Below are 13752 nucleotides of genomic sequence, written 5' to 3' on the forward strand. Positions count from 1 at the left end.
GAGTCTGCTTGAGGATTCTTTCTCTCTCTCCCTCTGTCCCTCCTCTTGCTCAAGCTCTGTGTCTCTAAAATAAATAAATAAAACTTAAAAAAAAAGAAAAGCCATGTGGAAGGATGTATGATACAGTGTTAACTGTGATTTTTAGGTGGAGTTTCCAGAATAGTTTTAAATTTGGGCTAAGGTTTTTTTCTGTTTTTCTACAAAGAACATATGCTAATTGTGTAATATGAAAAAAGGTTATTTAAAAACACTTAACATTTCAAAAAAAGAAATATAAGAGCACAGAACAAGAACAGAGTACCATAGGAATGGTAAAGATGATGGTGACAGCAACGTAATCTCTCTTCCTCTATCCCTGAATCAGTCATCTAGTACCTTCTGGGCAGGACGCCTGGCAGGGATGCCCAGGGCTCTTTCAGACTTTGTGAGTCAAGGAATGGAAGGGGTAGTGAAAGAGGCTGCGCTGAACTCAAGCCCAGGATTCTGAATCCATGGAGCCTTCTCTGATCCCTGCCTCAAACCTCCTTTGGGTCATTCAGTTGTGTCTCCTTCTCTCACTCTGTGGAAATGCACAAGTAATCTGTGACCTCTATGTTGCTAATTCAGTCCTCACCCTACTGACACATGAGAAGCATCTGCCGTATTGATTTCTCCTTTCTCCTGGAAATACTGTTCTTTTTTTTTTTTTTTTTTTATGATAGTCACAGAGAGAGAGAGAGGCAGAGACACAAGCAGAGGGAGAAGCAGGCTCCATGCACCGGGAGCCCGACGTGGGATTCAATCCCGGGTCTCCAGGATCGCGCCCTGGGCCAAAGGCAGGCGCCAAACCACTGCGCCACCCAGGGATCCCTGGAAATACTGTTCTGATCGTCCCTACTTGATGAGCCACTTTTCCTCCTGCTCCTCTGATGATTCTTCTCCATCGCCTCAACCTCTTAATCTTGAAGTCCTCAGGGCTCAGTCCTGGGAACTTTCCTTTTTTCTATCTAGACATATTCCCTTAGTGATCTCATCTAGCTTCAGCTTTAAATACACACTGATGACTTCTCTCTACAGTCTGGATCTCTCCCCTGAACTCCTGACTCATGTATCCAAATCGATGTTCCCATTTGGATTTCTAATAGGCATCTCAAAGTTAACGTGTTCAAAACAGGATGCCTGTTCTTCCCTCACTCTCATCCCCAATTTCTCTTCCTCTATCTCAGTGAATAGTTGTAAATGCAACTTCACACTTTCATGTGCTCAGGCCAAAAAAAACCTTGGAGCCGTAACCGACTCCTCTCTTTCTCTCACTCCACACATCTGAAACCTATTGGCTCTATCTTAAAAATATATCCAGACTAGGTCCTCTTTGTACCCTGGACCTCACCTGCATTCCTGTAGCCCTGCTACAAGGTTGTGCTTCCTTGCTTGTTTCCCTACAATCGATTTTTCAACTCAATGGGCAGAGCGGTCCTTTATTTTTTATTTATTTATTTTTTTTTCAGAGCGGTCCTTTAAAAATTAGGTTAGATTATGTCACTTCTCTCTCAAAACCTCTAACAGCTAAACATTAACAGAGCAAATGTCAGAGTCTCTCTCTTTCTCTTTTTAAAAAACTTATTCATGAGAGGCAGAGAGAGAGAGAGAGGGACAGAACTATAGGCCAAGGGAGAAGTAGGTTCCCTATGGGGAGCCTGATGTGGGACTCGATCCCAGGACCCTGGGATCCACACCCTGAGTGAAAGGTAGATGCTCAATCACTGAACCACGCAGGCATCCCCAGTGTCACAGTCATTAAAGAGCCTACCTGGCCCAAGATGATACAACCAGAATTTCTTCTTTCTGCTTCTGTCTCTAACTATGCCCTGCATCTCACTCCCTCTGATCTGGAGTCACAGGTCTTGCTATTCCTAAATATTCCATGTGTACTCAAAGTTTCAGGGCCTTGCACTTGCTCTTCCCTCTGTCTACATGCTCTTCCTTCCCAGATATCCATCAGGCTACTTTATTTTTTTCAAGTCTTTGCCCAGCTCTGAGGTCATCCCTGACATCCCTATTTAAAATTGCAACCCCTATACCTCACCATTCACTATTTCCCTTCCCTGCTTTATTTTTCTCCATAGTACTTAACACCATCTAATGAGTGCTATCACTTGTTTCATGTGTTTTTCACTCCTTCCCCCAGATGTAAGACCCCTGAGAGCAGAGACTTGTACCCATTTTTTCCCTTTCACCAATCCTAGAGCGGGGCCTGGCACTACTAATAGGCACTACTTATTGGATGACTGATAGTCATCACAAGTTATAACTTGTGTTCTAGTTTCATGTAGAAAAATATTTTCCCCACTAGCCTGTGAGCCATTTAAGGGGAGGGTGGGTTTCCCTGTGTGACCCCCCCCACCCCAAAGTGTCTACTGCAGTTTCTTAAAAAAAAGAGATGCTTGATGTTTTTGAACAGAACAATGGATGCAAAGAATCACTCACCTGAAGTGGGGAGACCAAAAACCCAAGGTCATCCAGGAGAGCCCTGTTCATGTAATAAGGAGGTGTAGCAACCACAACCATACCTGCTCCAGGTCCCCTCAGCCCACCTGAGTTACTCATCTACCAACAGCTCCCAGCACACTGACCCTGGGGCTTACCCTTTGCTCTCCCCGGTAGGAAGCACTCCGAAGAGTTCACAACCCTGGGGGCAGGGGCAGCAGTGGGTGGAGGGATGCCCACCTCTTCAGCCTCTGGCCAGTGTGGTCAGAATAAGGTGGTATCAGTGGAGTTTGAGTATGAGCTGCTATGAGCTCGTGAGCAGGGCGTTTAAGGAATCACTGCATGTATTACTGTGCCATGAACAGGGCTTTATTTGAAAACTGTCATCTTAAATCATTTATTTTCAGGATCCAGCAGTGCCTGGCATCTAGCTCAGTAGATGCTTGGGAAATGAACAGACAAATATCTTTAATGATGGGACTCAGCACACTTCAGAGCTTCCTTACTAGTAATGACTTGAGAATGTTTTTAGCTGTTAAACCTGTGCACGCAGGTGTCCACATGTGTGTGCATGTGCACACACACACACACACACACCTGAACTCCCAAAGGAACTCCTTTCTCCCATACCTCCTAAGAGATCTGGAAGTAGTGGCTCATCTGTGCCCTCACTGGCCTGGGAGGTTAGGCCAGGACGGCCCAGAGATCATCGAGTTAATCCAGTCAATCCCAGAGCTGGGGCCAGAACCCCCGTGTCTAGTCCTCTTCCCACAGTAGCCACTTTGAACATTCCAAGAAAGTACTTTGGGAGGCTAACAGCCTTATTTTCAGATTCAGTTTCAACAGGCTGTTACCATTTAAGAAGTCCTGCCAAAAAGATAATGGGGACGAAAAAGTGCTCTGTAAACTGTGAAGTGCCATTCAAAGGTTAGCTATCTGAGCTTCACTGCCAAGGTCAACAAACCAAGGTTTGGGTGTAGAGTCAGGTCTTTAAGTGGAGGAGCTAAAGAAAGCTGGTCGCTCAATGGGACAACAGCGTGCTGGGATCAGGACCCAGGGGCTGTCCGTGTGCCACTCTCGCACCCACTGCCTATTTTAAGTACAGTGCACTCATGCTAAATCAAAACAATGCTTACACATACAGGTATTAAAATCGATGCTTTTCTGGCCTTTTTTCCTTTTGCTTGTGTTCCAGAGGCTACACCCTGAGCTCCAGCCACCTGCACTACCGGACAACGGGTTGTCTAGGGTATCCAACCGTCTGGGTGCGTGTGTGTTTTTCTTTCACATTTATATACGTTTGTCCCAGCTGCATTAGAATTTAGATTCTGCACATACTCTGGCTTTCATGACCACATTCTTTTGCCCTCACACTACCTCTTTGTCATCTAGCAACTGAGTAAGCATTGTTTGCCGGGCTTGGCTCATGAAAGGGGACCTCGATGAAGAGTAAACTTCACATTTTCTGGGCTTCCTTAGCCTAGCGCCCAATGCTGTAAGGGCGGCCCAGTGTTTGGTGACCTCCCGCGTTAGGTTAACGATCTGGGTCTGGGCCCAGGCTGGATAATGAGCCCGTGAATAATGGGAAGCTGACTGTCAGAGCCTTATCGTGGTGAAGCTGAGAGGCAGAGTTCGCTTTGTCCTGGGCTCCCCTGCCTTCTCCCCAAGCGTCTTTTCTTCATCTGTCAGAGCTAATGGGTTTATGTGGCAGGCATTCATGCCTCACCAGCTCCGATTCAGTCTCCGATGTTTGTACACTCACTGGCTTGTAAAACAGTGAAAGACAGACGGTAGATAAACTTACAGAAAGCCCTCTGTCAGAGCCCTGGAAAAAGGTTCTACTTAATTCTCTACTGTAATAGGAGTCTTGAAAAGCCCAAAGGAAGGTGCAGAATAGAGTGAAAGAGCAACACGGCAAGACCCAGCCCTGCACACAGCCCTGCACGCTGTATATGGATATTCCCTTCTACACTTGACCCACACGATATATGCCCACGAGGAGACAAACTGGGAAGAGAAATTTCTCCCTGCCCCACAGCTAGGAAAAAAACAGGCCAAGACTTTCTGAAGCCTTTGTGGTGGTTCTCCAAGCAGCCTGATATTAGTAAAAATTTTACTTGTTAAGATCAAAGCTTGTTGCGGGGAGAATTAGTAATAAACTTCTTAGGTGCTTCCTGGTTTTTCAAGAATGTATCCAGGGGGCTAAGCTAGACTTACTCTGGAACTCCTAGTCCTAGCCTAGTCAGTCATCATTCACACAACCTAGGATCCAAATGGGAGCTAGGCTTTAAAAAAATTGTTACTAGGGACGTCTGGGTGGCTCAGCGGTTGAGCACTTGCCCCTGGCTCAGGGTGTGATCCTTGGTTTTGGGATTGAGTCCCACATCAGGCTTCCTGCCTGGAGCCTGCTTCTCCCTCTGCCTGCGTCTCTGCCTTTCTCTCTGTGTGTCTTTCATGAATAAATAAATAAATAAAATCTTAAAAAAAATTGTTACTAATTTTGAGCAGGTAGGCAGGCTCAAGGGGATGGGGTAGTCTCAGCTTACTACTGGATGTGAAGAGGACCTCTCTATCTCCTAGTCCTTCAGATCCCATTTTTAGCCAGAGTTTAAGAGGGGAGGCCAAAGAGCACTGTGCACTTCTATGTCCAGGTAATAGTTCCTCTAAGTACTCTCAGCTCCAGTCCATTGGTAAGGCCAAAGAGCTGAGAGGGAAGGAGAGAGAATGGGGGTTGGGGGGAAGGGGAGAGAGAAAGCCAGGTGGCTTCTGCTTGCTTTCAAATTAGACCACTGAGAGCAAGAAAGAGGCAGGTTTCAGGCACTTGGTAAACTGAAAGCAAACTTCTTTATTGTACACAGTACAGAATATAACGCAGCTTGGCAGGATGCATACGGCCCTGCGCAGGGGAAAGTATTTCAAATCAACTGGCAGGTTAAAGCCTTTCTGCACTGTAGACTTTCCACACTCTGGAAAAGAAGCAAAAATAAAACAAAACAAAACAAATAAAAAAAAAAAAAAACCAAAACCATCCGGGAGGTGCATGAGTCCAATGGGAATGCAACGGTGATGCGCCATCCTGTGTCCCGTACCAGCACAGGCCCCGTGGTTACAGCAGGGGAAGGGGGGAGCTCAGGCTACAGAGGGTTATTTTCAAACTTGCTAAGACAGCATAAATCCATCAAAAAAAGAAAACCCAAACCAGGATAAGAAAGAAAAAAACAAATCCTATACAGCATTTACAACAAATAAATCTCTAGCCAGCTGGGGGTAAAATATGCATCTATATATAGACTATGTGTAGGTTAGAGAGCTATAAATATGGTCGGGAAAGAGTCCTTTGATTAGAGTACAATGCTAATTAAGGCCCAAGCTAGAGGTTCAATACCTTGGCGGGCTAATTAGCTTCCAATAGAGGAAAACCTCATGTTTTCATAGCTATAAAATGCACCCCTCAGCCCTATGAACCTCTTCGCAGATGTGCCGCTGCTGGTCAAAGGGGGGGGGCTGGTGAAGACTGTAACGCACCCCCCTTGAGAGGCAAACAATTCAAAGCAGGTTTCTTCCCCTCACCGAGTCAGCACTGTCTTGTGCACATGAGGACCAGCAGTCAGGGTTAACTTGCCAAGTGCTGCGGGGAGCACGGAATCCTATCAGCGGAGCAATCCTATCAGCAGAGTGGGCAGCAAGGCATTACCACTTCTAAGAACTTCTCCACTTTGAGGCCAACTTTCACATAGCTTTAGCTGGGTGGTTTAAAACTTTTCTGATATAATACAGTAATCATAGTAAACTTTTTTTTTTTTTTAAGGTGGCAGGAAACTCAAATGCTAGCACTGTTTTACCTGTCAGTGTCACATGTACATCTCAAACCCTATTGAATCATATGCAGGGTTGAAAGTCCAAGAATTGAAGAAAAAAGAAAAAAAGAAAACAAAACAAATGGATGAAATGGAAATTGTCATCGGTCATGCCCGGGGAGAAATCCCCAGGGTTCCCGCCAGGTGGCCAGGTTTCGAATGGACATGACATGTATTATGTACATATGCTTTCCAGAGAGGGCATGTTAGAAAACACGGGGAACTATACACATAGAATCTAAGTGGTGTGTCCGGGCTGCCCTGCACACCTCAAAAATGTACAACTCAGGTGCAAATGTTCCATCAGGCTGTCTGGTGCAGAAAGCACAAAGCAGGCAATAGAATGGGCTTGTGCACGGCTAAGGGGGCGCCCCCAGCAAAGCCCCTTTCAAGCTGCAGCGTCATCAGTCGGCACTGCCCTGCTTAGGACGCAGTGCACAGTTACCAAAAGGTTTGTTTTTTTTTTTTGCTTTAAATACCAAAACTACAAAAATCAGTTTATAAACTGGTTTTCCAAAACAACCACCAAAACAAAACAATCCCCCGAATCAAAGCAAAACAAAATACTGTCAAAAGTGTAAATCACCCTTCTAAAATGAAAGCCGTCCACACACACAGCCGTGTGACTGGGAAGAGAAAGGGGGCTTGTTCTACTTGGTGACCACATGGCTAGAAGGTTCCCAAGAGTCGCAACGGTTTAGTATTTGAGAACCATGGAGTGGGGAACAGCTGTTCTGACTTTCCCCCCTTCTTTCTAGACCGAGGGGAAACATTGCAGCTCGAGCTAGAAGAGCTCTCCCAATTTGAAGATAGACTTTTTAACCCTTCACGGTCTGAGCCTTCCCAGCTTCTTAGCCTACTGTTCTATGGGTCTGTCATTTCTGTTTCAATAAATTGTGCAAATCAGAGCCCTTCTATGTAAAGGCAATTAGTAGTCCACGATCAATGCAGATTGTCACACACTCTGTCCTGGTTTGTGGGCACTACCCTGAACAAGGTATTGCTTTGCATATATAGTGTCCATGGGAAGGAGGCTCCACTGCAATCTCTTCCCAGAAACCTTGTCAGGATCAGAGCCGAGGCACCAGCCTTTTGGTGGTTTCTCTGCCCCTTCCCTGTTCCCACTCCCCAGCCAAGGTATCTGTCTTTGAGGGTGCCAATCCAGAGACGGCTTGGGTTCTCCAGATAATACTCAAAGGGCAAGCTTTAGGAACAGCCAAAAACACAAACAAAACCACTGCCCTCGTTTGCCTGAATGGGAACTGCTAGCTCTAGGGTTTGGCCGCTCAGCCACTCGGGAACTTAGTAAGCAAAGCCCTCGGCGTAGGGGAGGCTGCCGCAGCGGTCCAGGTCCAGGAGGTAAGCCGGGTTGTCTTCAAAGTGGGTCAGGGGCAGGGTATCCTCCTCGGTGAGGTGACACTCGGACTCTGCTTTCAGGAACGGACGCTGGTTGTCAGGGAAGGCCATGGAGAAGAGGGCATCCGGGTCACACACAAACTTATAGACGTATCGCTCCCCAGCCACCTGGGAGAGAAAAACACACCTTCTCAGGCCCAGCTGGAACAGGGCATGGGGCGGGCGAGGGGGACGGCGGAGGAACCAAGGGAAGGATAACCAGGTGTTTGTCCTTCATCAAGGTCTCAAGGAGCCAGCGACCAAAGGAGGCTCATTAGCAGCTGATTGTCCAAATCATTGAGATTTATTCTGATAAGTCCTGGGGGCTTGTTATCTGCCGAGTGTTTTGTTGACACCACAGCTCAGTAGTTGAAGATATCTGAATTTCAAATTCAGACTAGATAGGCTCACCTACTTATTTATTTACTTAGGCTCTTTTAGAGGAAAATTCTCAGTGTTATACTCACAGCTTAGAAAGAAAGGTTATGCTGAGGCCAGTGCTCGGTGTGAACAAGGAGGATTGAAAAGTGAAAGGCCGAAAGACCATGTTTTCAGTTACTTCCAAGGTTCACAGTCTTCACAGTACGGCTTTGTTATTTTGGAGGGCTAGGAATTTGACCAGAGAGCTTCTGTGGAAATTTAAATGTGTTCCAAAGCCAAAGAGAATTGCTTTTTTGGCTTACCTAGGGTTTTAAATTATGCATTCAATCGTTCTGTTACACCGAAGAACTGCTAACTACCTTTTTATGAATTTTCTGCATTATAGTATTATTAGAACCCAAAGTTCTTGATTCTAAGGCCTCATGATGTGGTTGATGAGCCATCCAGGTCAACGGGGTCACCCATTCTCTGCTGGTTGTTTAGCATCAGTGCAAGAGGACAACTATCACTGATAATCAAACCTGATAAAGTGCTTTGCCTGGGTAATACAAAGGGGCAAGGGAAGGCCGCTAAAATTACTGATAAAATGAACATTTTAGGCTTAAAATTCAAAAGGCTGAGTTTAACCCTACCCTTCGGTCATTCTTTTTTTTTTTTTTTTAAAGATTTTATTTATTTATTCATGAGAATACACAGAGAAGAGAGAGACAGAGACAGAGACACAGGCAGAGGGAGAATGTTAGGCTCCATTCAGGGAGCCTAACATGGGACTCGATCCCAGTGGCAACTTGATGTACACAACCAATCAACCCTATTTGGTTTTTTTAAGCTACAGATTTACACTGAATTTCTGACACCCCACCCCTAAAGCCAGTATGTATACGTAAAAGAGTGAGGCAGAAGGGCACAGTGGAAATAATATGAGATCAGGGGCCAGTAATGGATGGATTCCCAACCTGGTTCAGTCACTAAAACGGAGGATAAGGGACTACAGCTTTCCTATCTCTCTCCCCATACGGGCACGCTATCATTCACCTTTAATTAGTTTTCTTTTACTCATGGGTCATGTAATATATGTAACAACAATCCCTCACATTGGATAGCACATTATTATCTCTGGAACATTTTCACATATTTTATCCTGTGAAATTACAGGATAGCAGGGTTTTTTGTTTTTTAATCTCCACTTTTACTGGGAATAGAAGCTTTGGAAGGTTAATACAAAGCATCCAACTAATAAGTGGGAATGTTAGGATCTGAACCCATCCAAGCCTCATTTTTGTGCCTTCCTGTACTCTTTGCCTGTTTTGTTCTCAGAAATAAAGTTCTTTTTTACTTCCTTAAACAACTGAAGTCCCTAGTCATAGGGACAACTCACTGCTAGAAGTTCAAGTTATTGTATCTTGGTCAAATTCCCTCAGAATGGATCTGGAGTTGGGAACAGCAAAGGAGTAACAGCTCTTCTTCCTGAATTTTAGGATTCCACTTGACAGTATTAACACTAAAAGGGGTGTGTGTGTGTGTGTGTGTGTGTGTACGCATGCACGTGCATGAAGTTTGGGGAAAAATGGAAAGTGATTGCTAATGGATTTGGGGTTTCTTTCTGGGGTGATAAAATGTTTTAAAATTGATCATGGTGATGGTTGCACAACTCTGTGAATAAATTAAAAAAACACTGAATTGGGCAGCCCAGGTGGCTCAGCAGTTGAGTGCTGCCAGGGTGTGATCCTGGAGACCTGGGATCAAGTCCCATGTCGGGCTCCCTGCATGGAGCCTGCTTCTTCCTCTGCCTGTATTTCTGCCTCTCTCTGTGTCTCTCATGAATAAATAAATAAAATATTTAAAAAAACAAACACTGAATTGTACACTTTACAAAAAGGAGAAATCGAGTGACTGCCCATTTTAGATTATCTATCAACTCTGTGCCAAGCACTGAAGTCAAACCCTCAGCTCTACACCAAAGGAGCTTACTACACTCCTGTGGGGGATGCTGATAAGTAATGAGTAATTTACAGTACAGAGAGAAGGGCCGTGATAGAGATGTGCGCCGGTGCTACTGGAAGCAGGAAAAGAGACCCAGCCTCAGGACTTCAGATTCTTGGGAGTGATGATTGTCTGGCCAGGTAATGAAGCCATTAAGAATGTTCTAGTTTTTAAATAGGATGATAGTTTAATAGGTGTTTTTTTTTTTTTTCATTTCCTAATATGCTTGATAACTTATATACATGTGGTATATATTCTTTGGTAAACAAATACTATGTTAATTAAGAGAAGATGGCCTTGTCAATGAAAGCAGTCAAGTCTGAGTGAGGAAACAGGAATTAGATGATGGTGTCCAGTCCAGACCGGGAATAGCCTTACAGTCTTATGAACCACCAGAAAGTTAAAACTTTATCTTTACTTCTTTATCCAGAGGCTCATGGCAAGCTGTTTAATATTTTTTAAGGTGGTGAGAGGAATATAGGGTCACATTACCATCTGCTATGGGAAATATAAGTCTGGTCTCCGCATAGGCAAGTTCTCAGCGGCAATGGCCATATTGCTTCTACCAAGTGCATCCTATTGGCCACCACCCAGACTGCCTAAATGTGTAAATGCTAGAATGTGGGTAATAGCACGGCATAAAATACGGTGGCTAAGAAAGATGAACCAATGATTAACCATTCCCATCTTCTGCTTATCCACAGGATTTTCAGGTTGTGGTCTCTCACCATGCATCCCAATGAGGATTTTGTACTGGCTTCCTCAAAATCTGCTCTACCCTTTATTCTGCAAAAAAAGACCCGGTGCTAGGTGATTCTGCTGCCATTTTACAAACCTTGAGTTTTTAAACTTGAGTTCCAGTTTTTTCTATAGGTTCTTTTTTTTTTTTTTTTTAAGATTTTATTTATTTATTCATGAGAGAGAGAGGGAGAGGGAGAGGCAGAGACACAGGCAGAGGGAGAAGCAGGCTCCATACAGGGAGCCCAATGTGGGACTTGATCACGGGACTCCTAGGATCACGCCCTGAGCCAAAGGCAGGCGCTCAACTGCTGAGCCACCCAAGCATCCCTCTATAGGTTCTTAAAGAGAAATAGGATCTCCTTACTCCTCTAACACTATTGAGAGTATTAAATCAAGGTATTTAAAAGTCTAGGCATTTTGACAACTAAAGACTTCAACTCAGCTCTTATGGGAGTAGAGGCCTTCAAGTTGATTCCTTCACATACTCCTTTATGGATATAATTGTTGGCTTATGTTTCTGGGCATTTTTATAATCAGAGGCAATTTAAGTAAAGCAGAGTTCCTAATTTTCCTACAGTATGTTCCATGTGCAAGCTCTGGAGTTTGTGTACCCAAGAGCATTAAAAATGGTCTTTATATCTCATTTGACTCTCAAGTTTGTGCTCCCAGGATTTTTTCCTACCCCAGAATCACTTATGAGGCTCACATTTTCTCCCAGCCACTCTAAAAAGTCGTATTAGAGAAGCCCTTGACATTTTCCTTGAAAGTGGTCAGAGTGGCCCAGTAACTGCTCACCTTCTGCATGATGCCCTTTTCATAGTAATAGCGTAGAGAACGGCTAAGCTTGTCATAATTCATGGCTGGCCGGTTCTTCTGGATGCCCCAACGCCGAGCAACCTAAAGAGATAAGAAGCAGAGAGCAATGGAAACTCCTTCCCTGGGCCTAGTGGTTTTCTCCCAATCCCAGGAGAGTGAGTTCTGTAATCTGACTGCTTTGGTCAATGGTCCACTTCCCTGACCTGGATGCAAAAGTACTTGATTCCCTCAAGACCAAACATTCAACAAAGGTGATGATTCAGTCACAACCACTAAGAGAGGTGAGATCTAGAAGGCGAAGAATCCTAGCACTTTAAGATTGCAGAGGGCTTGGCTAATGTCCTAGAGGAAGCAGGCTCTCTACTGTTTCTCCACATATGAATTATTGACCAATACCCATAGACCATTAACATGTTGCCATTAAGTGCTATGGTTTCTGTAGCAGTCAATAAGGAATAATTAGAATGGTCATTCCTGAAACATTAGAAACACACTAGTGAGTTGCTAATGGGCCAGCAGAGCAAAAGTTCAATTCTAATAAGATTGGCGAGGGGCTGGGAGCTGTTTACTTACTGCAGCTCATGGAGTAAGGGGGAACCGGATCATTCCAGCCCACTGCCATCCAACCCCCCCGCTCCCAGCAGACTTGCAGAATGGACATTAAAACATGCAGCACCATTATCCACTTAATGAAAAATTAACAGGGCTTCCCAAACAGTTCTGAAGTGCATTATATCCAACCCAGTCCACCTGAGGTGCAGTGATGGGGAGATGTAATTGGAGCTTTGGGCAAAGAAGCCATATAGCAAGAAAACTTCCTAGTGGAGTTTACCCAATTGTCAGGATAGCCAAGCAATTTCTGTCCTCAAGCATCTCAACATCCAAATCCTACTTATAAGGATGACTGTCCATGCAGGAGAGGAGTAACTCTAGAAATGTGAGCCTCCTCAGAGGTCTTTAAATGTATGTAAACTAGGGGTCATGTATTGAATATTTTAGGTCACTTCTGGAACTTAAAAAAAAAAAATCAAAATAATTATATTCCTTTGATCTTTAAAAAAACAGATGTTAACATGGAATGGGAAATAGGGAGACTGAAAATGGGAAAGAGGATCATAAAAAAGCATTTCACTTGAAGTATTTCCTTAAAGCATTTGGGCAGAATGAAAGCAACATCTTCTGAAATCAGGATTCTAAAATGACCTTTAAAAAATACCAGAAATGATCTGATAAGCAAGGAAGAATGCGTCTGTCCTAATTACATTAGAATAATTCAATAGCTATGATTCCTCCCTGCCTTGCAACGGACCATGTGAAAGTTAAGTTTCCATTCATTTGCCTTGGGCCCCAACAGCATGCACCATGTCCCTGGCTCTCCTTCTTTCTCCACACTGCACCCATTCAAATCTCTCTTCGAAATAGCCAAAAAGGCAGAATTAACCAAAAATACATCCCTTGGTTGGTGAAGATAAACATTTTAAACCAACAGAAGCAGTGGTGAAAGGGAGACCTGCTAAGCCAATACTCCTACCCTGTTCACAAGAAATGACACTATGAAGCTGTCCTTGAACTGCTGTGAGCCTCCCGCAAGTGATGTAGGGACTCTGAAAGCAAGCCCGGCCTCGTCGTCTTACTATATTCAGTGGTGGAAATCAATTCTGGAATATTTTTCCACTTTAGCCTTGACCTCTCTTTGCTGTCACTTGCATATGCAATAGCTTGCTGGAGAGAGGTTCTGTATCTGCACCGGCTTCCAAGCAGCTCTGGTAGCCATAGTTACTGACTCATCCTCTTGGGCCAGGGCCCTGTGATTCAGTAGCCCTCCCCAGGGCTGCTCCGTCTACAGTAATGCATGATGCGGCACAACTGCAAGCTGCTGGAAATTAGGGCTGCCCCATTTCTGGGGGGTGGGGAGCAGGCTATAGCTTGTTAGCAGCTCTTTCACTTTCCCATTTGTTACTTTGAAAACAGGCATCTTGAGGACAGAGGCAGAAAGAGTTAAAAAAACTCACATTTCTTTTCCTCCCTTTTCAAGACAGAGCAAGCCACAGCACAGGGAGCGGCTCTTTCTAGCAGCCCATCCTTTTAAACCTCCCCATGGCATCAGTTATCT

General features: G+C 44.5%; 1 protein-coding gene across 1 annotated transcript in view; it reads right to left on the bottom strand.

The window, feature by feature from the left end:
• Positions 1-5291: 5291 nt before the first annotated feature.
• Positions 5292-13752, bottom strand: part of ETV5 (ETS variant transcription factor 5) — a 59321-nt gene continuing 50860 nt past the window's right edge. Inside the window, exons 12-13 of the mRNA XM_077879991.1 lie at positions 11619-11720; positions 5292-7847 (exon numbers count right to left, since the gene is read on the bottom strand). Coding sequence (XP_077736117.1) covers positions 7626-7847; positions 11619-11720 — 324 coding nt within the window. The 3' untranslated portion in view covers positions 5292-7625. The remainder of the gene's footprint in view (positions 7848-11618; positions 11721-13752) is intronic.

This window comes from Canis aureus, chromosome 31, assembly GCF_053574225.1.
Source record: "Canis aureus isolate CA01 chromosome 31, VMU_Caureus_v.1.0, whole genome shotgun sequence".
In the NCBI taxonomy this organism is placed as follows: Eukaryota; Metazoa; Chordata; class Mammalia; order Carnivora; family Canidae; genus Canis; species Canis aureus.